This window comes from Poromitra crassiceps, assembly GCF_964638095.1.
Source record: "Poromitra crassiceps genome assembly, chromosome: 4".
Taxonomy (NCBI): Eukaryota; Metazoa; Chordata; class Actinopteri; order Beryciformes; family Melamphaidae; genus Poromitra; species Poromitra crassiceps.
This window is the reverse complement of record NC_139626.1, coordinates 31,941,909-31,967,898: the sequence shown is the minus strand read 5'-3', so window position 1 is coordinate 31,967,898 and position 25,990 is coordinate 31,941,909. Positions and strand designations below refer to the sequence as shown.

Genomic DNA, 25,990 nt, shown 5'->3' with positions numbered 1-25,990 from the left:
AACTGTTCCTTTAACACCAGTGACACACGCTTCATTCCTGTACTTCTTCTAGGTCACATGACGACAGTCTGCTAGGCCACATGACGACAGTCTGCTAGGTCACATGACGACAGTCTGCTAGGTCACATGACGACAGTCTGCTAGGTCACATGACGACAGTCTGCTAGGCCACATGACGACAGTCTGCTAGGCCACATGACGACAGTCTGCTAGGTCACATGACGACAGTCTGCTAGGTCACATGACGACAGTCTGCTAGGTCACATGACGACAGTCTGCTAGGCCACATGACGACAGTCTGCTAGGTCACATGACGACAGTCTGCTAGGTCACATGACGACAGTCTGCTAAGTCACATGACGACAGTCTGGTCGGCCACATGACGACAGTCTGCTAGGTCACATGACGACAGTCTGCTAGGTCACATGACGACAGTCTGCTAGGTCACATGACGACAGTCTGGTCGGCCACATGACGACAGTCTGCTAGGTCACATGACGACAGTCTGCTAGGTCACATGATGACAGTCTGCTAGGTCACATGACGACAGTCTGCTAGGTCACATGATGACAGTCTGCTAGGTCACATGACGACAGTCTGCTAGGTCACATGACAACAGTCTGCTAGGTCACATGACGACAGTCTGCTAGGTCACATGATGACAGTCTGCTAGGTCACATGATGACAGTCTGCTAGGTCACATGACGACAGTCTGCTAGGTCACATGACGACAGTCTGCTAGGTCACATGACGACAGTCTGGAACACGTCTGATTTTGGCTGCACATAAATGCTGCTTAAAGGCTGTTGCACAATCAAGGAGCATAAATTATGTAAACAGCAGGTTTGGTTAAATAGGATTAATTGTGTATTATTTGAAACAACATTTTCAGCGCTTACTGTAATAAATATTAAAATTGTATCATTATAAATGTACCAACACCTGTAGTTATACAATTTAGGTTAGACGTAAATACATAACTATGATTATCTGAGGCACTGATGTTTGTTGTTGACATATGGCTCCCAATATCTAAGGAGAGTTGTACATAGGGATTTTGGGGAAATAATTGAGAGGTTTACTGCCTCAGCATGTTAAAAATTGCCAGTAAACGTCCTTTGGTGACGGTAGTCCATGTTTGATGTGATGCATCTCAAAAAGGTTTCGTTCCTTCATTACACCAGGTTTCCATCTTGTGCAAAACCACCTCCTACCAAGACGCATCTTGCCCAAGTATGCTACAGACAGAACCAGGCAAAAATGTCACTATGTGTGCAGTCCATACGTTTTTACAATACAATATAATATTCTTCAAAATCAATGCAATCCATACAAAGTGCTTTGTTTAAATCCATTCCTAAATAACTATTTAACAAAGTGGACAGCAACTGTCCAATATGGCAGCTGGTATTCATTAACCAATGAAAAGCTACAGGTGCTTTGAAGATGTTTCTCAAACAAGAAGTCTAGTTTGATGGTTCAAACACCAAGAGCTGCACCAGAGACAATGTTAACGGGCCCTCCAAATGACTTACTTGGGCTTCTGGCTAGTTCGGGTAGAGTTGATGGGAATCTTTCTAGACTGCATTATCTTTCTTGCAGGTTCTTTCTTTGAAGGTTCTTTTGCATTGGCAGAGGACTGGGTGGCCGTTTCTGCTCCAGAAGACTTGGACTTGGTGGACAGCATCAGCGAACGCTTAGCTGGGGTGGATGTCTTAGATGATTCCTTGTCTTTGGCTGTGGCCAGATTAGTCTGGGCCTCTGAAGCCACATTCTGGGCCTTCTTGCTTGCTCCATCTGTGATTGCTTCTCTAGGTGCATCTCCACCACCTTCCTCTGGACTTCCTGCTTTCCCACCATCAGTTGACTTACGGGTCTCTTTCTGCCTCAGGGCAGCCTTGAAGAAGGACAAACCTTTGTCCTCGGTCTTACTGTTCCTTCGCGGTCCCCTCGATTGTGGGGCTGCATTTGCGGAGGAAATACCCACACTTGAGGACCGAAGGCTGGTCATGGAGGAGCTGCTGCTGGAGCTTCGGGCCCCTGCCCTGTTTTCCACAGCTCGACCCGGCCTGCCCTCTGCTCTACCACTCTCTCCGCTCCGAGATGAGCCACCACTCACCCTGGAGGAAGGACCCCCATGGCTAACCTTTCGTTCCGAAGCCACATTGGTCCGTGAGGACTCCCGGCTAGCGCTCCTGTCTGCTGCTCTAGTCCTGCCTGAGGCCGAGGTCTTCTCACCTCCCGCTCTGGGCGATGTCCTCCTCGGAGGGTGTGAGCTGTGTAATCCTGGAGCAGCACTCTTCCTCGCAGACTCAGGATGTAATGTGTCCGGGGTTTGGGATGACCCCTTTTTGGAAGGGGTGGCTGTTTTGGTGGAGCCAGCCTTACTAGTTTTCGGGGGTCCATCGCTTTTCTCTTTGGGGTTAGATGCTGACGCAGCACTCTTCGCCTGTGTTCGAGACGGCGACTTGTCCGCGGCAGGGGACGCATGAGATGGAGAACTGGAGGATGTTGAGGAGGTGGCAGGGCGCTTCTTGGGACTCCTTTCAGACTCCAAGACAGTCTTGGTTGAGGTCCTTTTGACATTAGCACTCTCTGCACCCCCACTCCTCTGCTTAGGATCCTTTGAAATTGCCCCATGTCCTGGGCTAGCCTGCTCAGAAGCAGTGGCTACATTCTTGTTATCCCCACCCTGGCTGGAGCTCCTCTGATCTGCCTGCACAGCAGCCTTTGAGTGGACCTGCTCCACCAGCCTCTTACCACTTGCATTGCTCTCCACTGCTGCAAGGGATGACTTTCCCCCAGATAACTTGTCTGGCTTAGCTGAGCCACTGAAGCAGGAGGTCGACACCTTGTCATCGACCGCCTCTCCTATCCTCTCCAGCGTGGGGGAGGAGTGGGAGTCCATGGAGAAGCGAGAGGGAGAGTTGGAACGGAGTTGGAGCTTGGCAGAGAGGGACCAGGACGGTTTGGTGCCATTCTCACTAAGCGCCAGAGGGCTGGCCATGGAAGACCTCGAGGAGAATGTCTGTCTCTGCATGCCTCTCACTGCTGGTCGCGTGGACAAGCCTGCTTGGTAGAATAGCACACACACACGCGCACGCACACGCAAACAAATCAATATTAGACATGAAAATATTCACGTCTGTCTCTGTCACTTTGAAAACAATGACATAAATTCAAAAATGGTGTGCTTAAAGTCCCTGGAAACCAGAAATATTTCTTTATTATTTAGCATTTTGAGTTCATCACATCACAGGACCCTATGTTAATAAGCCACCAGCCAAATTTGAACGATGATGAACGTCGCAAAGTATATAAATTTAGGTTTGACAGTCATGCAAAAGTCATGAGAATCAATTCGTTTTTAGAGTGTATTTTCTCCCGCGGACTGTGTGGGCGTGTCCCGTCTGCAGCAGGGAAATTTCTCTCTCTCTCTCGGAGAGAGAGGGAGAGAAGGAGAGAGAGAGAAAGAAGGAAAGACAGATGTGTGTGTGTGTGTGTGTGTGCGTGTGCGTGTGTTGCTCCGCGTGGCGCGCATAGCGTACTGAGAGGGAGAGATCTCTGCTCTGCCACTTCGAGTGCACAGCGCTTCTGTCTCCCTCCCACTCTGTGTGCTGTGTTCGTTCGCTCTCTCTCTCTCTCTCTCTCTCTCTCTCTCTCTCTCACTAGTCCAGAGAGAGAGAGAGAGAGAGAGAGAGAGGGAGAGAGAGAGAGAGGGAGAGAGAGAGAGAGAGAGAGAGAGAGAGAGCGAACGAACACAGCACACAGAGTGGGAGGAAGACAGACAGACACTGAGCAAGCGCTGTGGGGCAAAGAACGGACAAAAGGAGAAGGGCGGGTTGCGCGCGTGTACAAAGGTTATATAGAGCTTATGACGTCATAAGCTCCTGCATTTTAGCACCTCGCGCACTGCTCTCTTCAATGAGGAAGTACCTTGTAGAATCTTGTAGAAAAGTGTCGATTTTAAGGCTTTGGGTTGAAAGTAATGTATAATAATTTCTGAGCCACACAATTACTAACATAAGACCCTAAATAACATAGTTAGAACGTTTTTGTGGATTTTGGTTTCCAGGGACTTTAAAGTGTTATGAGATTGTGACAGTGTGATGTTTTGGATGAGTGTCACGCACCATCGTCTTCACTCCGTTCACCAGCAAACTCCGCTGACTCAGAGAGGGAGGCTAAGGAGGTGCGTCTGGAGGAACCAGATGAAGCTTGGCTCGGTGGACGACTCCCCATCAGCCTACTAATCCAGTGTTCACACAGGGATGAACTGGTTGATCCTGAATGCCAAAACAGAAGGTGGTTGAACATCATGTACAATGTATCCCTATGCAGAGTTTTTCAAAGTGGCTCCCCAGGGGGGCTCCAAACAGTTTCAGGAGAGGCTGAGTGTGTGGAACATTATTACATTAGTTATCAAAAGGAGATCACATAGAATAGCCTAAATGTGTGTGATTTGGTTAAAGAGATTCAGAGATACAGTAGTCATATTCCCAGAGTCAGAAACAAATAAATGCCTTCAAACAGACCTTCTTTATGTATTTGGAATTATGTCAAGCGGCAATATCAGGCTATCTTGGCTCAATTGTTGAGTGTCTATGGCAGTGGTTCTCAAATGGGGGTCCGCGGACCCCCAGGGGTCCGTGGCACTTTGCCAGGGAGTCCGCGAAAAGTTTTCAGGTAAAAAAGAAATGCTACATGTTACTTATTCCTTCTCAAACTACTTCCTACATGGTGCTAGTCTATCAAAATATCTTGGCTGTCATTGATTGTGTTGCATAGTGGTTTTCTGTACTGTTGACAAATTGTGATATTGTAAGTCGCTTTGGACAAAACAAAAGCGTCTGCTAAATGACGTAATGTAAATGTAATGTAATAAAAAATAAAAAAATAAATTTTTTTTTTTTTGCAAAATCTTCATAGTTCAACAAAAATACTTTATGCTTTAAATCTAAAATGGTTCATGGATTACATTCTAATAACAAACCTATCAAATTAAAAGTCAAGCATGTTACCGTGGAAACAATTAAGCTTAGCCCAAAATCACAAATCAGAATGAGGGGGTCCCCGGTATATTTTCTATCTTGTAAGGGGTCCTTGGCTGAAAAACATTTGAGAACCTCTGGTCTATGGGATCAGATAACATAATCCTGATCCCCTAGGCATCCAGGAATTGAGCAAAAATAAGCAAGTTAACTGGGGGGGGGGGTGTTGGCACCTTTTTCCAAGCTTTGTCTGAGGGGAAGCCAACAGTCACAGGGCTCTATCTTCCCAAAAGCGCTAATTTAGCGTTTGCACTCGTTTAACGCTGTGTGCAATGCAAATTGGGGGTGGACACAAGCGCATGCCTGTGATAATTGTACTGGGCATTGGCTGCCCCATGCCAAAGCAGGCGTTTCAGCGCTAAAATGTGGTGATAGATGGCATTACCCTATCGTCAGCAGCGCGCAATTACTTTGCGCTAAGAGCTTTGAAAAGGACCTCTTATGCGCAAATACCTCCTGCGCTGGGAGCGCACCCGTAATCTCCGTGCAGCGCAGTGCATAGTGGAATTCCTTTTGGATATGTCATTACGCACAGCCACGCCAAGACATCAAATTATGCTGCTAAAATTGGGTATTAGCAGATAATTCAGTGAGGCAATCAACTATAACTCACTGAGAAACTTTTATCACATCGCAAAGAGGGAAATTAATTGAGAAAACTTGTTGGACAATGGACATAGGCTATTTACCTTCATAAGCCGGAGGGTCGTTGGCACCACAGACGATCTGTCAATAAGCTCTCTCTGTCCTTGCACGAGTGAATACACTCTATTACGCATGGAGAGAATTACAGCATATTACATGCCTCGCGCAAACAGCCATTGCGAGACGGGAATCTGATTGGTTTTGATTGACGTAATGCCCAACATTGTGCCCACGCCTCTGAATAATTCTGGTAGTTAAGACTGCACAAATCCCATTTGCGCAGGCATTTTGGGGCGCAGATGATTTTGGCACGGCTCTAATTTGCGTCTGCGACTCGTGCCGTGAACGTTTCCACATCCCGGCCGAGAATTGCATCCCCAACATATTTTTCGGGGCTGCTATTAGGGGATAGCGCCTGTCGGAAAATAAGGCCCACAGACATTGAAAAGCCCTGTCCTACAGAACATTCAATGCTTTATGTGAGACAATGTACATCGTGATGGCATGGAAACCTACCTCCCACAGAACTGTTAGCTGACCAGGATGGAATTGTGGCTCGTCTTTGATAGAACAAGATGTAGGCAGTCTGCTTGCAGACGTCATCGTCAGACATGGCTTGAACATCACTATCATCAAAGCAATACCACTGCCCATCGATGGAGTTCTTACAGTGAGCTAGAGGACAGAGTAGCGAGAGTGAATTATAATGATACTAAAATTAGAACAAAAATCCGGTCAGCTTTTATGATGATAAACAAAACAAAAAACAGTTAACACACAACATCAATCCATTACAGAGAGGCACCCCACACTGGTGGTGCTTCCAGTGTGGGGTATGATTGCGGGTGTTCTGTTACCTGTATAATGTCCTCCCTGCATGGTGCCATGGTGTGTTCTGTTACCTGTATAATGTCCTCCCTGCATAGTGCCATGGTGTGTTCTGTTACCTGTGTAATGTCCTCCCTGCATAGTGCCATGGTGTGTTCTGTTACCTGTGTAATGTCCTCCCTGCATAGTGCCATGGTGTGTTCTGTTACCTGTGTAATGTCCTCCCTGCATAGTGCCATGGTGTGTTCTGTTACCTGTATAATGTCCTCCCTGCATGGTGCCATGGTGTGTTCTGTTACCTGTATAATGTCCTCCCTGCATAGTGCCATGGTGTGTTCTGTTACCTGTATAATGTCCTCCCTGCATGGTGCCATGGTGTGTTCTGTTACCTGTATAATGTCCTCCCTGCATGGTGCCATGGTGTGTTCTGTTACCTGTGTAATGTCCTCCCTGCATGGTGCCATGGTGTGTTCTGTTACCTGTATAATGTCCTCCCTGCATGGTGCCATGGTGTGTTCTGTTACCTGTATAATGTCCTCCCTGCATGGTGCCATGGTGTGTTCTGTTACCTGTATAATGTCCTCCCTGCATAGTGCCATGGTGTGTTCTGTTACCTGTGTAATGTCCTCCCTGCATGGTGCCATGGTGTGTTCTGTTACCTGTATAATGTCCTCCCTGCATAGTGCCATGGTGTGTTCTGTTACCTGTATAATGTCCTCCCTGCATGGTGCCATGGTGTGTTCTGTTACCTGTATAATGTCCTCCCTGCATAGTGCCATGGTGTGTTCTGTTACCTGTATAATGTCCTCCCTGCATGGTGCCATGGTGTGTTCTGTTACCTGTGTAATGTCCTCCCTGCATGGTGCCATGGTGTGTTCTGTTACCTGTATAATGTCCTCCCTGCATAGTGCCATGGTGTGTTCTGTTACCTGTGTAATGTCCTCCCTGCATGGTGCCATGGTGTGTTCTGTTACCTGTATAATGTCCTCCCTGCATAGTGCCATGGTGTGTTCTGTTACCTGTGTAATGTCCTCCCTGCATGGTGCCATGGTGTGTTCTGTTACCTGTATAATGTCCTCCCTGCATAGTGCCATGGTGTGTTCTGTTACCTGTATAATGTCCTCCCTGCATAGTGCCATGGTGTGTTCTGTTACCTGTATAATGTCCTCCCTGCATGGTGCCATGGTGTGTTCTGTTACCTGTGTAATGTCCTCCCTGCATGGTGCCATGGTGTGTTCTGTTACCTGTATAATGTCCTCCCTGCATAGTGTCATGGTGTGTTCTGTTACCTGTATAATGTCCTCCCTGCATGGTGCCATGGTGTGTTCTGTTACCTGTATAATGTCCTCCCTGCATGGTGCCATGGTGTGTTCTGTTACCTGTATAATGTCCTCCCTGCATAGTGCCATGGTGTGTTCTGTTACCTGTGTAATGTCCTCCCTGCATAGTGCCATGGTGTGTTCTGTTACCTGTATAATGTCCTCCCTGCATAGTGCCATGGTGTGTTCTGTTACCTGTGTAATGTCCTCCCTGCATAGTGCCATGGTGTGTTCTGTTACCTGTGTAATGTCCTCCCTGCATAGTGCCATGGTGTGTTCTGTTACCTGTATAATGTCCTCCCTGCATAGTGCCATGGTGTGTTCTGTTACCTGTGTAATGTCCTCCCTGCATAGTGCCATGGTGTGTTCTGTTACCTGTGTAATGTCCTCCCTGCATAGTACCATGGTGTGTTCTGTTACCTGTGTAATGTCCTCCCTGCATAGTGCCATGGTGTGTTCTGTTACCTGTGTAATGTCCTCCCTGCATAGTGCCACGGTGTGTTCTGTTACCTGTGTAATGTCCTCCCTGCATAGTGCCATGGTGTGTTCTGTTACCTGTGTAATGTCCTCCCTGCATGGTGCCATGGTGTGTTCTGTTACCTGTGTAATGTCCTCCCTGCATGGTGCCATGGTGTGTTCTGTTACCTGTGTAATGTCCTCCCTGCATAGTGCCATGGTGTGTTCTGTTACCTGTATAATGTCCTCCCTGCATAGTGTCATGGTGTGTTCTGTTACCTGTATAATGTCCTCCCTGCATAGTGCCATGGTGTGTTCTGTTACCTGTGTAATGTCCTCCCTGCATAGTGCCATGGTGTGTTCTGTTACCTGTATAATGTCCTCCCTGCATAGTGCCATGGTGTGTTCTGTTACCTGTGTAATGTCCTCCATACATAGTGCCATGGTGTGTTCTGTTACCTGTATAATGTCCTCCCTGCATAGTGTCATGGTGTGTTCTGTTACCTGTATAATGTCCTCCCTGCATAGTGCCATGGTGTGTTCTGTTACCTGTGTAATGTCCTCCATGCATAGTGCCATGGTGTGTTCTGTTACCTGTATAATGTCCTCCCTGCATAGTACCATGGTGTGTTCTGTTACCTGTATAATGTCCTCCCTGCATAGTGTCATGGTGTGTTCTGTTACCTGTATAATGTCCTCCCTGCATGGTGCCATGGTGTGTTCTGTTACCTGTGTAATGTCCTCCATGCATAGTGCCATGGTGGTTGCACACAGCATAGAGGTCATACAGGTAGTCCTCTGGATCACGGCCCATCCCATAAGGCCGTCTCCACGGTGACCAGTGCGAGGGCAGACTCCAGCTGCTCTGACTCCTCTTGACCATGTGGGGTGCCATGTCCATGCTTATCAGAGGGAACTTCACCATGTTTTGCATCTTCATCCGTCGGTCCCCATCCTGAAGGATTACAATGCATACATTGAATTTATGAATATGGGTTCAATGTGAACCACAATAACATTAGGTGCCATGGGAGTGATGCTTATATGTGTGGTGGCCTGCAAGAACCCTTTTAGTTCACATGGTGAACATTTTGACATTTTCATTTTTTGATATTTCCATAAATTTGAAACTCTGAATAACTGAGATAGCTCTCTCAGATCAAAAGTTATTTTAATCTGTTATGTGTCTAAAAGTAAAACATGAGAGAAATGAGTTTAAACATTCCACAGCATTATATTTTTTACAGTGGCATTCCACCAAAAAGCATTCATTTTTTTTTTTTAATAATTATTCACTGTGATGTACAATGTATGTATGTAAGTAACCAAATCACTCAAAATACCTGCAAAACTAATTTTTGACCTTCTTTGGCTTATTACCAACAGTGTGAGGGGTTCTCCCAGGCCGCCACACATATGGTAATAAAGATACAATGAGAATGAGAATCACTTTTTGTTAGAGAATGGAATTATCACTCCTCATCCGCAATTTCCACTGTGAATGCCACGGGTGAATCTATATGTGTGAGATGTCATGTCATGTTAACTTATAGCATTAATTATGCGTATGCAATTATTAGCTTAACTGTGTCTACATCAGTACCTGTCTGAAGCTTTGGGTCTGTGGTCTGCACTGTGTCTACATCAGTACCTGCTTTGGGTCTGTGGTCTGCACTGTGTCTACATCAGTACCTGCTTTGGGTCTGTGGTCTGCACTGTGTCTACATCAGTACCTGCTTTGGGTCTGTGGTCTGCACTGTGTCTACATCAGTACCTGTCTGAAGCTTTGGGTCTGTGGTCTGCAGTGTGTCTACATCAGTACCTGCTTTGGGTCTGTGGTCTGCACTGTGTCTACATCAGTACCTGTCTGAAGCTTTGGGTCTGTGGTCTGCACTGTGTCTACATCAGTACCTGTCTAAAGCTTTGGGTCTGTGGTCTGCACTGTGTCTACATCAGTACCTGTCTAAAGCTTTGGGTCTGTGGTCTGCACTGTGTCTACATCAGTACCTGTCTAAAGCTTTGGGTCTGTGGTCTGCACTGTGTCTACATCAGTACCTGCTTTGGGTCTGTGGTCTGCACTGTGTCTACATCAGTACCTGTCTGAAGCTTTGGGTCTGTGGTCTGCACTGTGTCTACATCAGTACCTGTCTGAAGCGTTTGAGGTGAAGGATGAGGATGTCCGGCAGGGTCCACAGACTCAGCTTGATGCTGCCCTGTTGAAGTTGCTTACAGTGTGGACATCGCCATGCATCATCAGGAGCAAGCTGAAATTAAAGTGGAATAAAACAACAACATGGATTTGAACACGATATACAGTATATGTGGAAATCAATGCCACTATGCAGCAAAAGAATAAAACACTTAAAGCACAAATAGGGTCCAGGTTGAAAGAAATCCTCCATTCTCAAAAGCTAACAGTGCATGTGATCCATAGGCTGAGCCTACCTGCTCCTCTTTGGTGTAGAGCTGAAAGCACTGGGCAAGGGAGCAGTTCTGAGGCTGCAGGTGTTGCTCCTTCATCTGACGCACACTTTCAGAATCTGGGATGTACTCGTCCTCAGTCCGTTTGAACAGACTGCAGGCAGAACGAGCACAAGTCAGAGAGGTCACATGGAGATCTAACTAACAGCTAACAGATCCACACTCATGTCATCTGTCAGACACATGGCGGGATCTGACAGAAATCGAACAGGTGCGTGATTTTTCCGTACCATATGTATCGCCCATCTATTAACATGGCCGAGAGTCTGATCCGGCAGTTTTATCGGATCCGTAACGCATCTGGTGTACATTGGGTGAAAGTCTTTGCCAGATCTCACTTACTAGTCTTTTGTCTCTTTGTCCCATTCAATGACAATTTTGACATGCGGTGGTCCTCCAGGGCCGCAAGACTTGTATGCCCTGTTAAACATTAGATTAAGAGGAAAGCATTTACAGTACACATTCTATTTTAGGCATTTGCTTAATGCTCATATCCAGAATGCTTTATTTAGTACTACAGTAGACTCCTAGACTGCCAGTATGTATCTGTAAGCAAATATAAAATCTATATAGCTGCTATCAGAGAAAAGAAAATTTCCAAAAGTCAGCATTTCTGCAAATGAAGAGAAGCAATCTTATGGTCAGATTGATAACCATGCCTTTTTGCAATGACACATTGGGTTTTGGATAGTCTTCATAGGTCTTGGGGTCATGAGACTTACTCAGCACCTACCAATTCTAGAATATTGAAGATTGTTTGTGTGTGTGCGTGTGTGTGTGTGTGTGTGTGTGTGTGTGTGTGTGTGTGTGTGTGTGTGTGTGTGTGTGTGTGTGTGTGCGCACGTGTGTGTTTCTTGTGCCAGTAGTGAAGCTGAATATCATGACATTTAAGCACGAGAATGAGTAAGAAATAATCTCCCTTTTTTCATTCCCTTCAGTTATCTATCTTCACTCAAACATTTTCAAATATCATCATTCTACTATATTAAAGCTAAAAAGAAAAATCCATGTAAAAAATCACAGGGTTCATCTCCCTCTCAGAAGAAAATCCATAAAAACCAGACCAGCTATTCCACGTTTCAAGAAATATTTTGAAGGCAATACATCTGAGAGAGCGAGTACATAGCTCCTTGGTCGATTGAACAGCATGAGGGATTGAGGTCATGGTCAGAGAGATAATACCTCCCCCTGGTGGTGATGCATGACTTTACCTCTCCACAGAGGGATGGCAGAGTGGCTGCTCCTCTTGAGGCAAGAGATATGTGATTCCAACCACTCCCACCACACGCAAACTGAAGGGCCCCACCTACAGACCACCAAGGAATATTACAATTCCTCACATTGTCAAATATTACATAGCAGCCTTATTAAAAGGCTATGTAGGTAAGTGCGATTTGCAAAGCGTATGTACCTGCACAATGACTCCAGGACGCAAAAGATGTCGCATCTTCTCCAGAATTTCTTTCTGAAGCACATCCCATGTCACTGTACGCTCCAAATACAGCACAAATGGATTACCAAACCTGCAACAGTTACAAAAATGACAATGGCTTTCTGCATAATAGTTTCAGCAGTTGTAGTGTTCCTGATTTCCTTGGGATGAGGTTTTAATCATTTGCACAGTGTCCCCCCCCATTTCCTCCCCAATTATACTTGGCCAATTTATCCCCATGCTGCCCTATTGGCTGCCCCGGTCGCTGCTCCACCCGCCGCCGATCTGGGGAGAGCCGAGACTAGCACCATGCTTCCTCCGACACATGCACTCCGGCAGGTTGCCAGCACCATGGTGCGTATTGTCACAGTTTTTTTATGTAGCGATATATTGCATTTTGATATATTGTATCATCCTCAGTGGTTAGTTTAGCTTAGCGTACCTGCGTCCTTGCTGTCCAGCGCAGGCTCTGTTACACACCAACAGGACAATCTTGTCAGCCTGGCCGGTATTCTTATTGGGACTCGGCGGTGGGGTTGCAGGCTCTTGTATTTGTGTAGATATCCTGTTATTGTCTGTGCCATACTTCAAGTTGTTCTGGTTCAGATTTACATGCGGGCTCCCTATAATCAATGCAACCAATGTAAAGTCAGTGACACAAAATGAGAAAGTTGAAACCCCTCGTACTCTACTGTATGCTGCTTCACAAAGCAATCCGACATGGTGGTGAATTTGCATTGTAACTTCCTGATTAAAGCGTCTCTCCAATGAGAATCCATTCATAATCTAATCTAGACTCCTACTGGACGACTATGCCAAAGAGCTAACCTGATCTCAAGGGAATCGACAGGATGCCATACCTCCTCGCTGTGAGCGGATCTGCTCTGGTCTGAAGAGCTCAGGTGTTTCAAAGGCAAAGATGGAGTCGCTCTCCTGAATGATCTCAAGGTCGTCGTCGTCGTCACAGAAGGAGCGGTGAAAGCCGTCAAAGTACATCTCAGTAAGGACAATCTGAGCAGAGACAGGGAACAAGAGCAGGGTGAGGATTGCTTTCAGCGTCACTCATTTTGGTCAAGATTGCTGTTACATAATATCTAGCTGGTAGCAACAAGGAGAGCTGTCAGAAATCAAAGAGGGTTCAGATTCCTACATACGTAGGTAGGGACATTTATATTCGACTGATAAAAGAAAAAGACTGCTCAAATCATCGGAAAATTCATGACTACAGAAAAATAGACCATAATAAATCGTCTGATTTTTTTTTTCTGCCACTGCGAGATCAAATACAAATGTTGGATTGTTAAGGACTGAGACAATGGCTTTCATTGTGATTTAAATGCAATGAGACAGGCAACATCTCATCGAGGAACAAAACACACACCGTTCCAATGATGCGGATGGCAAACGTCGTCAAACCGAACCCAACACATCTTTTGATAGTCCACTGGGAAGATTCCTTCTCCATCCAGTTTCCTCAAAGCAGCACATATTCAATATCTTTAAGCCACTTCCTGGACCCAGAGAGGCAAGTTTCAAATGCGACAGTACAGTACCTGCTGAGAAGGGATCTTGGTCTCCTGGGCCACAGCGTTTCGCAGTCTGGACACAGTTCCAGAGAGAGGCACTGCCACCCCGACTCGCATGCAGTGGGAGCACTTGCCTTGGTATACCACCGTCACGTACAGGGGCCTGCAAGTGAAATAAAACGCCTGTTACATAGCTGTCATTTGAGCGACCTTTCCTGTTAGATCTAGTCGGTTTATACTGCGTTTGACATGCTTTTTAATGCCAAGTTCAATAGCAAGAACGAGACCAGATCTGGACTTGTTTGCACTTTTAGGTGCAGAATATATATATATATTTTTTTTTTGTCCATTTGTCTTAGTTATACTATTACATTATTATTATTATTATTATTATTATTATTATTATTATTATTATTATTATTATTATTATTATTATTATTATTATTATTATTATTATTATTATTATATTATTATTATTATTATTACTTATACATTAGACACAGTATCATCTTACCGTGTGTGAGGTACCGGGATGGGCAGTGAGATGCAGAGGAAAGGATCAAAGGTGTTACTCTGTTTCTGGCAGTGAGGGCAAGTCAGTGAGGACCTACATACAGTAGAGACATCAGTAAACAACAACTTCAGAATCAAACAGTATAGCTGTAATATAGTGTACCTAGTGTCACATTTTAAAATCAGCAGTACGTATTTAGGAAAAATATAACATGCAATAACAGGATGATCACAGAATGGCATGATCGATTCTGAGCTCTGGTGGTATGATGCTGACGTTGGCCTAAAACCAATGGATTTGATGTTGTAAAAAGTCATCTCATGATCTCATCACACCATAAAGATGACTTTCAAATGACATTCAAATTTGATGTTGACGCTTACATTGTGGAGCAAAGAAACTGAAGTTACAGAAAGAACTACCGTAAATTCCGGACTATAAGCCGCGGCTTTTTTCCCGTTTTTTGGCCTTTTTTGCCCCCTGCGGCTTATATAACGGTGCGTCTTATCTATGGATTTTTTCCAAAAAAAAAAAAAAATCTCTCTTTTTTAGCACTCTTTCTAACTATAAATCCACTTCTGTTTTAATTTCCTCTCTTGCCCTCTTTTAACAACATAACATAACATAACATAACACAACACAGGTAAGCAGAAAGAAAAAGACGAAGCAATCACGCCATGAATGAGGAAATGACTCACCTGCTGGAGGCTGGAGATACACGCTTGGGCTAAACTTTTACTCCGTGAAACACTATCGATTAAGTCCGACATCGCTCAGAGGTTTTGAGCAGCTTGAAAACAAGTTTGAAAACGTGCAGAAGTCCATCCACTCACTCACTAAAGAAACTAAGGCAACCGTGAACAGAGTTTATAATGCGGAAAAGCGCATCCGCGCACTGGAGGACAAAAACAACACAGTGAGTCCGAAAATGGATAAAATGCAAAATCGAAACCCTGCACACGCAGGTTGATGACTTAATCAGCAGGAGTAAAAGAAATAACATTCGCCTGATCAATGTAAAAGAGGAGCTGAGATTGGTGACATGGACGCTTTTGTGGCAAAATCCTGTGTTACATCCTGGACCTGAAGGAAGGCGAGAAACCACCAGAGGTGGACAGGGCACACCGGGCGCCTCGGCCACGTCCAGACCCCGGCCTGCCACCGAGGGCCATCTTCATCTGCCTACTCCGCTGGCCCGACCGTCAACTCATCCTCCAGGCTGTGGGGAAGAAGCAGCCCCTCAGCTTTTTCGTCCGGCAGGACCTCTCCGCGTTGGTGCAACAGAAACGCGCAACATACAACAGCATCATCGAGTCAATGGATATCGCTTTGGCGTACTGTACCCAGCGAGACTCGTCATAACCAGACCGGACTATCTTTAGCACTCTTTCTAACTATAAATCCACTTCTGTTTTAATTTCCTCTCTTGCCCTCTTTTCACCACACCGCGGACACTGTGTGCCCAGCGGCGGAACAAGAGCTCAAAGTGAAACTGCCGAATATCTTTTGAGTTGGACTGGTCAATAGTACTGTGAGTAACTAAAATAAAAAAATAAAAAACGGAATTCTCTCTTCTTTAGCACTCTTTCTAACTATAAATCCACTTCTGTTTTAATTTCCTCTCTTGCCCTCTTTTCACCACACCGCGGACACTGTGTGCACTGTAAAAAAAACAAAAAATACCACAATGTGTGATTTTGTCTGGGGATTAGTGACCTGACTTTTGTTTTGTTGAAATGTTAATAAATGGGAGCTTCCCCAAACAGCCATCTGTTTCCCGACAATCCCCTCTGTGCACGAAGCCTTACATATGGTAATTAAACATCAAAACACCCGCGGCTTATAGACCGGTGCGGCTTATAGAAGAAAAAAATAGTCACCTTTGAAGGTGCGGCTTATAGACCGGTGCGTCTTATAGTCCGGAATTTACGGTAGTCTTTTTCCCATGGTGTGGTATGGTGTTGTTCACTGCTTTGAAATGAAGCAAAAGAATCTAAAGCAGAGTGCTTCCATGCAAATGTCTTGTTAGTAGCTTTGTGGTTGTATACTCAGAATAGTTATCAGTGCATCTCTGTGAATGAAACAGAAATGCACTGATAGTAGGGATGGGACCGATCCGATCCGATATCGGCATCGGGTGCCGATATCGGATCGGAATCTGATTTCTTTTTTTGCAATTCCAGCGCTGGCCTGTAATTTGCTCATGTATAATAGTATCCTTCTTTGCCTTGTATATTTTCTTAACTTTGTCTGCTTTTTGCAAGGTATATTTTAAAAAAAATCTTTAATTGGCCAAATCTTTGCCTATACTGTATAATGTATATTCAAGAAAAATATTGGTATCGGCATAATATCGGTATCGGCAGATATCCAAATTCAGGTATCGGAATCGGATCGGAAAGTGAAAAAATGTGGATCGGTGCATCCCTAACTGATAGCACTTTAACCTTCGGCCGAGGGTTACATTTCACCTGTATTGTGCCTGAAACAGCTCCTGTACAAAAGAGCCGGGAGCGGCTGGTGGAGATCCTTCACGGGTGTTTTCTTCTTCTAATGGGGGCTAAATAAGAAGAACACAGGTTGTACGGTCACAAAAAGGCCCCATGGCACGCAATACAAGCACATGAAAATGCATGTCCAAAATACATGAGGCAGCCTAATAAAACAGATCACAAATGGTCCAGTGAGCAGCTAGCAGTATCAGGTCTCTGTGATGACTTCCTGTGGCATAACCCAGTCCGTGTTTGACGAGCTCTTGCAAGCTCAGTTTTTAAGCTCGAGCGGAGCTTCTGCTATTAGCGGAAACTAGACACCCAGTAATTATGTAGCAGCGATGTTATGCTAGCGAGCTGGGACGTGGGTGTAACATAGATCCAAATTCGGCGAAGATTTTGACAAAGGTAAACTTTCTGATAAAGGCACACGCATTGTGTGTGTGTGTGTGGGGGGGGGGGGGGGGGAGAGAGATACAGAGATAAAGGGCCCTATTCTCCCACAGGCCTTAGGTGCAAAAACTGGCGTTAAACGCAAAAAAACGTGCCTTGCGCCTGCCTCGGGAAGACAACATGGTTTTAGGCCCCGAAATGCGCTTTACGCCAAAGAGGCGTGGCGCAGTGCCAGAATGGGCGTTTCGGCTTTAAATGCCGGCCTAACGTTATCTTCCCCCCTGCCGTTAATTTAGCGCTTTTCAAAACCAGGCCTTATTCAGTGCGCCGCGGATATTGTGCATATTTACGCACAGCTCTCCTCTGCCATCTCACACTCTCTCCCCCCCTCTCTCTCTCTCTCTCTCTCCCTCTCCCTCTCTCTCTCTCTCCCTCTCTCTCTCTCTCTCTCTCTCTCTCCCTCTCTCTCTCGCGATGGAAAAAAAGTAGTTATATCTTATCTCATATATGTTTTGAGCCCCTCTCATTCAGAGGTTGTTCTCTCCCCCTCTCTCTCTCTCTCTCTCTCTCACTCCCTGCGCAGCACAAATGGAAAAAAAGCTGTTCTCTCCCCCTCTCTCTATCTCTCACTCCCTCAAATCTCCCAGCATGCATTGAGACTAATACATTTCGAGAATAAATATCAACCAAATCAGCCTAAATTGCCTAAAGTGGTAGATAGCAATAATGTTTCTGTTCACACAACATGCAATTCTCAAACATTTCAATATTGGCCAAAATAAAACATAGAAATCCAAACACAACCCTATGTGAAACATATATGTACCCCAGGTGGTATATATATCCCTTGCAGATACAATGTGATTTAGATGAGAGACAGCCGTAACACGGTTCTACTGTGATGTCCTGTGATGTCCGCTCCGCTCTAATAAGATTAGGCTTACTTCACATTTACTTTTACAATAAAAACACATTTATGCAATGACTTTACATAATGTAGGCTATATTTATGTGCATCATCCTACCTGTGCAGCAGGGGAGAGAAAACGATATCATTCTGGACAAACTTTCACCAATCTAATCTCATCATGACATAGGGATAGGCTATATTTTTCTAGCCAATGCATTTAGAACATTCTTTTCACTTTGATCTTGCTATAGTGTAGCATATTTACATGCTTGCAGTATTTAAACTGCAGTTAGATTGGTTTGAGAAGCATAATAATATGGAATAATAGCCTATATATGGAGACAGACGGGGATGAAAGGGAGGGGGGGAGCAGAGCGCTTGGCTTTTCCTACCCGGACTGGATCGCTCCGTGGAATTGGAGCTTAAAAGGGAAGCTTGTGATTCGTTTACTGGACTTCCCCAATGAGCAGATTGTGCATAATTTTACGCTTAAAAGGCGTGGTTATAAGGCCACCTGTAGCGCCGACACCAAAATATCGAGTGCGCTGGTCCACACTCACTAATCTGCGCTGCACCTGGCACTAAGCGCAGTTTTTAGGCCGTTGCAACGATAGAGCCCACAGTGCGTTATTTATTGGTTACTCTTATTGACACTTGTTATGATTCTGTGATAGCTCTTTTTTATTCTGTTTCTGCGCTGTTTCAGATTTGAGACCAACAGGGGGGGAAATCGATCAAATAAAATAAAAATCGATTTTTCAAAATGTCTATGGACAAAATGAATGGGGAACTCACTTCCGGGGCAGGAAACGTCACAGAAAGTCACATGACTGCCGAGCTCTATTGCAATTCATTGCATTTTTTATTTTATTTTTATTGTTGATTGATTGAGAGAGACCATCTTGCCACAGTATAAACGTAAAAAGTGATTCAGGGGAGTTTGTGTATAGTATATAGAGTATATACAGTATATTTAGATGTATGTTTGTGTATAGTATATAGAGTATATACAGTATATTTTGATGTATGTTTGTGTATAGTATATAGAGTATATACAGTATATTTTGATGTATGTTTGTGTATAGTATATACAGTATATACAGTATATTTAGATGTATGTTTGTGTATAGTATATAGAGTATGCAGTATATTTAGATGTATGTTTGTGTATAGTATATAGAGAATTATACAGTATATTTAGATGTATGTTTGTTATATAGAGTATATACAGTAAAGCATGGCTGTATATTGACCTTGCTGGGCGGTCTGCTCTCAGGGTGGACGATGTTGTTGAGGTCTTCATGGACTCTGTCCAGCAGCCACAGGAGGAACTCCTGGGCATCGTGCTGGGCATTGCCCTTGAACTGAAGGGCACTCTTCGACACCACGTTCTACAACACAACAGACAGCAACGGAATAAACAGGTGAGCTTCAGGTGGATTCATCCTTAGGCATTTTGTAACGGAAGCAGTGCCATTTATTTTCTTTTGAATTGGCTCATCATAAAATATTCAGTCAGTTTGTCCAGCGATGCCCTGATCAGCACAATCCTAGAGGTGGCTGGAGGTGATGGTGATGGTGAGAGGCAGGCGTGGAGAAGCCTTTCAAAACAGCAGGACACCAACGGGAAATCGGCGGAAGTCGGCGGGCGCAAAGCCATCCAGGCAGCAGCAGTAAAGTCACCTCTACTCAATGGCTATCAAATGTCACGCAAGGTCAAAGATATGGGGGACTGAGCAACCTGTGCCAGTCCCATGGGAGGTTCCTCCTTTTTTCAAGGCATTACCAAGGCAGAATCAGCACTTTGCCGGCTGGGAGGCTCAAACTGTCAATAGTGTCTGGCAAAATGGAAATGGCTCTATATATATTTAGCTGATGGATAGTTTTCCATTCAGTCCCTCTGTTTTGGCCGCTTCTTCCAGTTCACTTTTGGCACATTTTGCTGGAGACAAGAATTGTCTCCAGCAAAGCGCTGTTGATGAGAGAGGGGAAATGCTCCGTGGTGACACGGCGCTACCTTCACTGTCTTGCTGGTTGCCCCTCTGTCTGCAGCTCCTCTCTCTCTCTCCCCCCCAATGTTGGGACTGACCACTGGTTTAAAGAGCGTGGTGCAGGTTATTTATGATCGGCAAACTGCACGATCACTGGACAGACGGCCTGTCAATCACCCCCAAAACATTGTCTTTTCTAACATCTATTTCACTCTAAACGGCTGAGTTATATAACAATTCACCGCTGTACCGTAAAGTTAAAGGTGAAATTAACTGTATAAGTCCCCCCCCCCCAAAAAATCCCATTGCACCCCTCCCACATATGAATGCAATGTGGTCTCCAACCTTCACCATGCTCTTTAAGTTTATAACACACGTTAAGCCTGCCTCAGTCAGTCAGTCAGTCAGTCAGTCAGTCAGTCAGTCAGTCAGTCAGTCAGTCAGTCAGTCAGTCAGTCAGTCAGTCTCTCTCTCTCTCTCTCTCTCTGGAAATTGAGGATTGGGAAAGAATTGTTTGAAATTGTATAGAATTGTTCATAGTTTCCAGTCAGGAAAACATAAACAAACTCTGTTACCAATGTCTCAAAAAAATCCAAATGAACTTGGCCAAGTGTGTTTGGCTAGAATGAAAGAACATCTAGTTCATGATCAAATCAGATGAATGACAACGCATATTCTTTAACAAAGTGCTTTACAGTGTTGAGATGCACTTTACTTCCCAACCCAGCTCAAATATATTCCAGGCCTCACACTCTGAGCTGAAGGGGATAATCTATATCAAATCAGACACTTTGTACTCTGGCTGGCAACCAAGAGAGGGAAAAGGGGACAGAAATAGTAACACTGTCAAGAATAAGCAATGTGTATACGGTAATATGGCCCTGCTCAACTCCTCTCCAATATGTAGGCCTGTTTTGAATGTGTGAAACAGGACAAGAATGGTATTCTCTGGTGCAAACAACACGCCTGCATGGTTTTTTTTTTAATGTTTTTCAGTGTTGGGGGAATGCAGCCATTGAATAATGAAAATGCAGACAATGCTGCAACAAAAGCTGTTAAGTCTGACACAGACAATCAAGTAGTAGCGGTCTGAGAAGAGGCAGTTTAAAAAAAAAGCAGCTACTAACTGTAAAAAGTGTTGGCCTCGATCACAGACTAGACGCCTCGACTTCCTCATTCGCTGCGATTTAAAAATTAAAGATCTCCTATTCTCCATCATCATGCCACCAATAATAGGCTTGACAATACAGGCCGCTATTACATAACCTGTCATCATAATTGATTAGCTAGCTAGCTGTGTTGGCTCTGCTATGGATAGCCTTGGAAATCTGTGATTCTTCAGCATCAAAGACGGAAAGCATCTTGAATTTTTCATCTCTAACCATATGAATTGAAATATACATTTTTGAATGAGATGAATTGACAAAAAAAAGTGTAGTGCCTTAAGTTTTTGATAATGGATGTCTGCTAGAGGCTTGATGACAAATCAGTCATTCAAGGCTGCTACAATTCATCTGACAAATGAAATAAATGTATGATATAATTACACTTTGTGTAATTCTAACACATGTATTTGAACCAAAGCATCCATTAGGTATTGAGATGACATTATTTTGCAGGACGCAGGAGTCTATATGAAATGTGGTTTCAGAGTAAATGGAGAAGATATCTGATTTTACAAAACTCACAAGGGCAGAATAGTGTATTACTTAGGCTACATGTGTTTTATTATAGGCTAGTCAGCTCTTGCACCAGACTGCAGGCCTTTAAAAAATCAGTAGCCTATTAATTGATTAGACATGTTATCCCACTATCATATGTGTTACAGTGTCCAATTGTAGACTTCATTGTCATGTTTTTGGAGGCAGTGGGGCATTGTATCCAGTGATGTAGCCTAGTGGTAACCTTATGACCTCCTGGTGATCTTCATAAGACAAACAACCACAAACAAAAATAATTTTTGGAGGAAACTATTTTCCCAAAGGACATGAGGTAACACTTTACAATAACGTACACAAATCCTATAGTAGTTACTGATAAACTAACCATTAACTAATCGCCAGTTAATCATTCGCTAATGAAAAATTTGGCATTAGTTTATCACTAGTTAATCATAGTTAATGAGTAGGTAGTCATTAGTTAATGATTAGTATCTAATTTCCTGAGTAGAGTAGTTAATCATTACCTAATGATTACTAAATTTCAGCTCGTGAATAGAGTAGTTAATCATTACTTAATGATTCCAAAATGTCAGCTAGTGAATATAGTAGTTAATCATTAGTTAATCTTTTTGTGTACCTTATTGTAAAGTGGTGCATCATACTCAGTAGTTTATGAATACTGAATCATTACCTGTCCATTAGTTACTCTTTTCGCACCCTAATATAAAGTGAAAGATATCCTTATCAAATAAACACTCCCTCCAGGTGAGATTCGAACCCTAAACCCCAAGATTGTTAAATTGTAAGTCTGGTTCTCTACCATCTGAGCTAACCAGCCTGTTGCTTGTTGGAGCCATACTATTGAATGTAGAGCCTGAGACCAAGTATTATAGTTTAAAGGTATATTCCACCCAAATACTACTTTCTGTCCAAGTACTTACAAGTACTTAGACATAAGTAGTATTTGGCTGAAACATACCTAAGTACTTGGACATGAAGTAGTATTTGGATGGAATATACCTTTAAAACTATAAGTATTTGGAGAGAAGGTAGTATTTGGGTGGAATATATCTTAAAAACTATAAGTACTTGAACAGAAAGTAGTATGTGGATAGGACATAATACTTAGTCTCTGACTCTACAGACCTATAGTATGGCTCTACCAAATAACAGGCTGGTTAGCTCAGATGGTAGAGAACCAGACTTACAATTTAACAATCTTGGGGTTCAGGGTTCGAATCTCACCTGGAGGGAGTGTTTATTTGATAAGGATATCTTTCACTTTATATTAGGGTGCGAAAAGAGTAACTAATGGACAGGTAATGATTCAGTATTCATAAACTACTGAGTATGATGCACCACTTTACAATAGGGTACACAAAAAGATTAACTAATGATTAACTAATGATTAACTAATACATTCACGCACTGACATTTTGGAATCATTAAGTAATGATTAACTACTCTATTCACGAGCTGAAATTTAGTAATCATTAGGTACTGATTAACTACTCTACTCAGGAAATTAGATACTAATCATTAACTAATGACTACCTACTCATTAACTATGATTAACTAGTGATAAACTAATGCCAAATTTTTCATTAGCGAATGATTAACTGGCGATTAGTTAATGGTTAGTTTATCAGTAACTACTATAGGATTTGTGTACGTTATTGTAAAGTGTTACCGGACATGATCCTATCACTTTGATGTGTACTAGGAATTTATCATTAATATTGAGATGTCGGACGGTTGGGCATAAAAGGTGGAGAGATTTTACTGTATCCCATAAACAAAGAGGCGGTAAACTGAGTTAAGGTGGGTCTTTTTCAAATCAAGGACCACAGAGCCGTATACGATTTTGTCCAGAATTCCAAGACTATAAAGGCCTACAGTGAAGCTATGATCAAAACAGTCATTCTTCTACATTCTATAGCCTAATTAACTTCTTGGAAATTAAATAATGGTGAAGTTTAAGTTTAACCCCCCGAAGGTCCCCAGACCTCATGTTGAGAACCACTGAACTAGGCTGCATAGTTTAGGGTTGTTTTGGGAGAGTTTCGACACTTTCCCATCATTTCGTATAGTTTTGATGAGCCTACCTTGAACTCCCGGCTGTGCTGAGGGGTGTACTCGAAAGTCCACAGCGCCCGGACCAGCCCGGAGAGCTGCTCGGTCACCTGCCCCGTCTCCTGCCCCTGCTGCTGGCCCTGCTTCTTCTGCACCAGCAGCACCCCGTTGGACTTGCTGGCCTTGTCGCTGTTGCTGGTCGTCTCTGACCCCGAGCCGCGGAACTGCTCCAGGGCCAGGTACTCCGCGAACAGCTCGGTGTTGCTCAGGCACTGCAGGATGGCGTTCATGAAGCAGGTGTTGCCGTGGTTCTTGAGCCCGGCCACGCCTGGCACCTTGTCCCCGAAGAGGAGGAACCCCCCGCAGTCGCTGTCGTCCGAGGGCACCGTGGAGCACCCCGTGGTGGTCGGGATGGAAGTGGTGTCGTCCTTGTCGTCGTCGGCCCCGGCCTGCTCCTCGGTGCCGAAATGAGACAGAGTCGACAAGGTCCGCAGGACTCTGTTCATAAAGCTGCCCACGGAGCGCACCGAGCTCCTGCGGAACAGCTTCTTGCTGAACGATTTCTTCTCCTTGTTGGTGGCAGCTTTCGACATGGTGCCCAGTCTGACGGGTGGGTTCCCCCACACTGTATATGCCTGCTAGTTGTATTCCAGAAAGGGTCCCCTTTTAGAGCATCGCCGCGACCATGAAGTCGTCCCCCGGTAACAGCTCACACACGTTACGTTAAATGTCGCTCTACACGAGGCCTAGCATTCAGCATCATTTTAGAGGAAAATAGAGGCATGGCAGTTCATCTGGGGATCCTAATGGTATCATCACACCAACGAGAAAACTGGAATCAGCCCACTTGCAACACTGCGTCGGATTGCATATAAACATGCTCCACCGTGGAGAGCCGTGCGCCATCGCGGTGCTTTAATTAATGAATGCCTGGGGTAGTCCCGCACCAGCCAGGGGCCATCATCTCTAGCAGTCGGTCTGGGCCCGGGGCATAACATCACGCAGCAGCCGTCATATTCGGATACAGGAAAAATAATTAGCTGCGTATGAATGGGCAGTGTCTATACTCGATATCAACAGCAAATCAACCTTTCAATCCAGGGAATAGTGAGCGGCAGACAGCCCTCATGATTTATTACAAAAAAAAAACGGCAGCTCCACCCTTATGCTATTTCTTCACCTCGGGTCGCAGTGTTGTTTATCCGCGCTGTTGTTCAAACCTGAAGGGTCGCTGATATTTACCCAGTCTTCTTCTCTAAACCGCCTCCTCCACAGAGGCTCTCCCAAACTGAAACCCTCGACCGGAGCGGCGCGGTCCGCCGCCCCCCTCCATTCGGCTTAAAAGCGCCTCTTGGCCGTGAGGTGCGAAAGGTGCATGTTTCGGTGTCCCCATCCGCACGTTTTGATGACTAGTCCCATTCCCTTTACGGCTTATTCCCTCCTCCGCTTGTGATCCACGGCAAGGCCGCTTCTCCCGTCTCCATCATCATCTGTAGCCACCGATACTGCAGGCAGGCAGGCAGGGCGGTGACGGCTGACGTCAGGGCCAAACACTGGTCCATGTTGGAGGAGAGAGAGCAGGTAGCGGCATGTGATTCTGCTATGGACGATGCTCCATCCCCGTAGCCATGGCAAGGCAATGAACTGAAGGCATCATGCGCTATAGTTTATTTTCATTTGTTAGGCTATAATTAAGGGAGAGAAAATACCCATCAAATTATCTATTTAAAAAAAACATCGTAAGTGAGCAGAAGATGTGTTCTGCATCTGCACAAGGTGTATTTATATACAAAATACAAGATGCTTCAATAATGTCCCAGGGCTTGATATTGCCTAATTACGTGATATATTAGTGACTCAAGTCATTGATCCAAGTCTCATGTCATTTTTTTCTTGGTCAAGTCGAGTCCTATAAGGCAAGCCAAGTCCCAAGTTAAGTCAGATAGCCTACTGCAAAGACAAGACAAGGATGACATATTATTACCCATCCATTAATATTATTGGCCAATTTATCTAAACTGTAAAAAAAAAAATCCCTCCTTTCATCACTTCATTTAGCAAGGAGCATGACTGACATCCAATCATGACAATACCATCATCAATTTGGGGGAAGGCTGTTTTGGGGAAGGCTCTGTTTATTCATCTCCAGTGGTTACCAGTTGAGGACAGGGCCAGACAGCTTCAACTTACTATGGTACATAGGATTTTAAACAATAGA

General features: G+C 44.4%; 1 protein-coding gene across 1 annotated transcript; it reads right to left on the bottom strand.

Moving 5' to 3' along the window:
* Positions 1-1,531: 1,531 nt before the first annotated feature.
* On the bottom strand, positions 1,532-24,365 carry LOC310776023 (ubiquitin carboxyl-terminal hydrolase 31-like; the record flags this gene model as incomplete). Its single annotated transcript, XM_083636170.1, has 16 exons — positions 1,532-3,069; positions 4,134-4,286; positions 6,213-6,371; positions 9,029-9,254; positions 10,444-10,563; positions 10,745-10,874; positions 11,123-11,200; positions 11,992-12,086; positions 12,192-12,303; positions 12,655-12,835; positions 13,073-13,223; positions 13,766-13,901; positions 14,253-14,345; positions 16,724-16,812; positions 19,301-19,438; positions 23,805-24,365. The coding sequence occupies 16 exons, from the start codon at positions 24,363-24,365 to the stop codon at positions 1,532-1,534; spliced, it is 3,960 nt and encodes a 1,319-aa protein (XP_083492296.1).
* Positions 24,366-25,990: the final 1,625 nt, after the last annotated feature.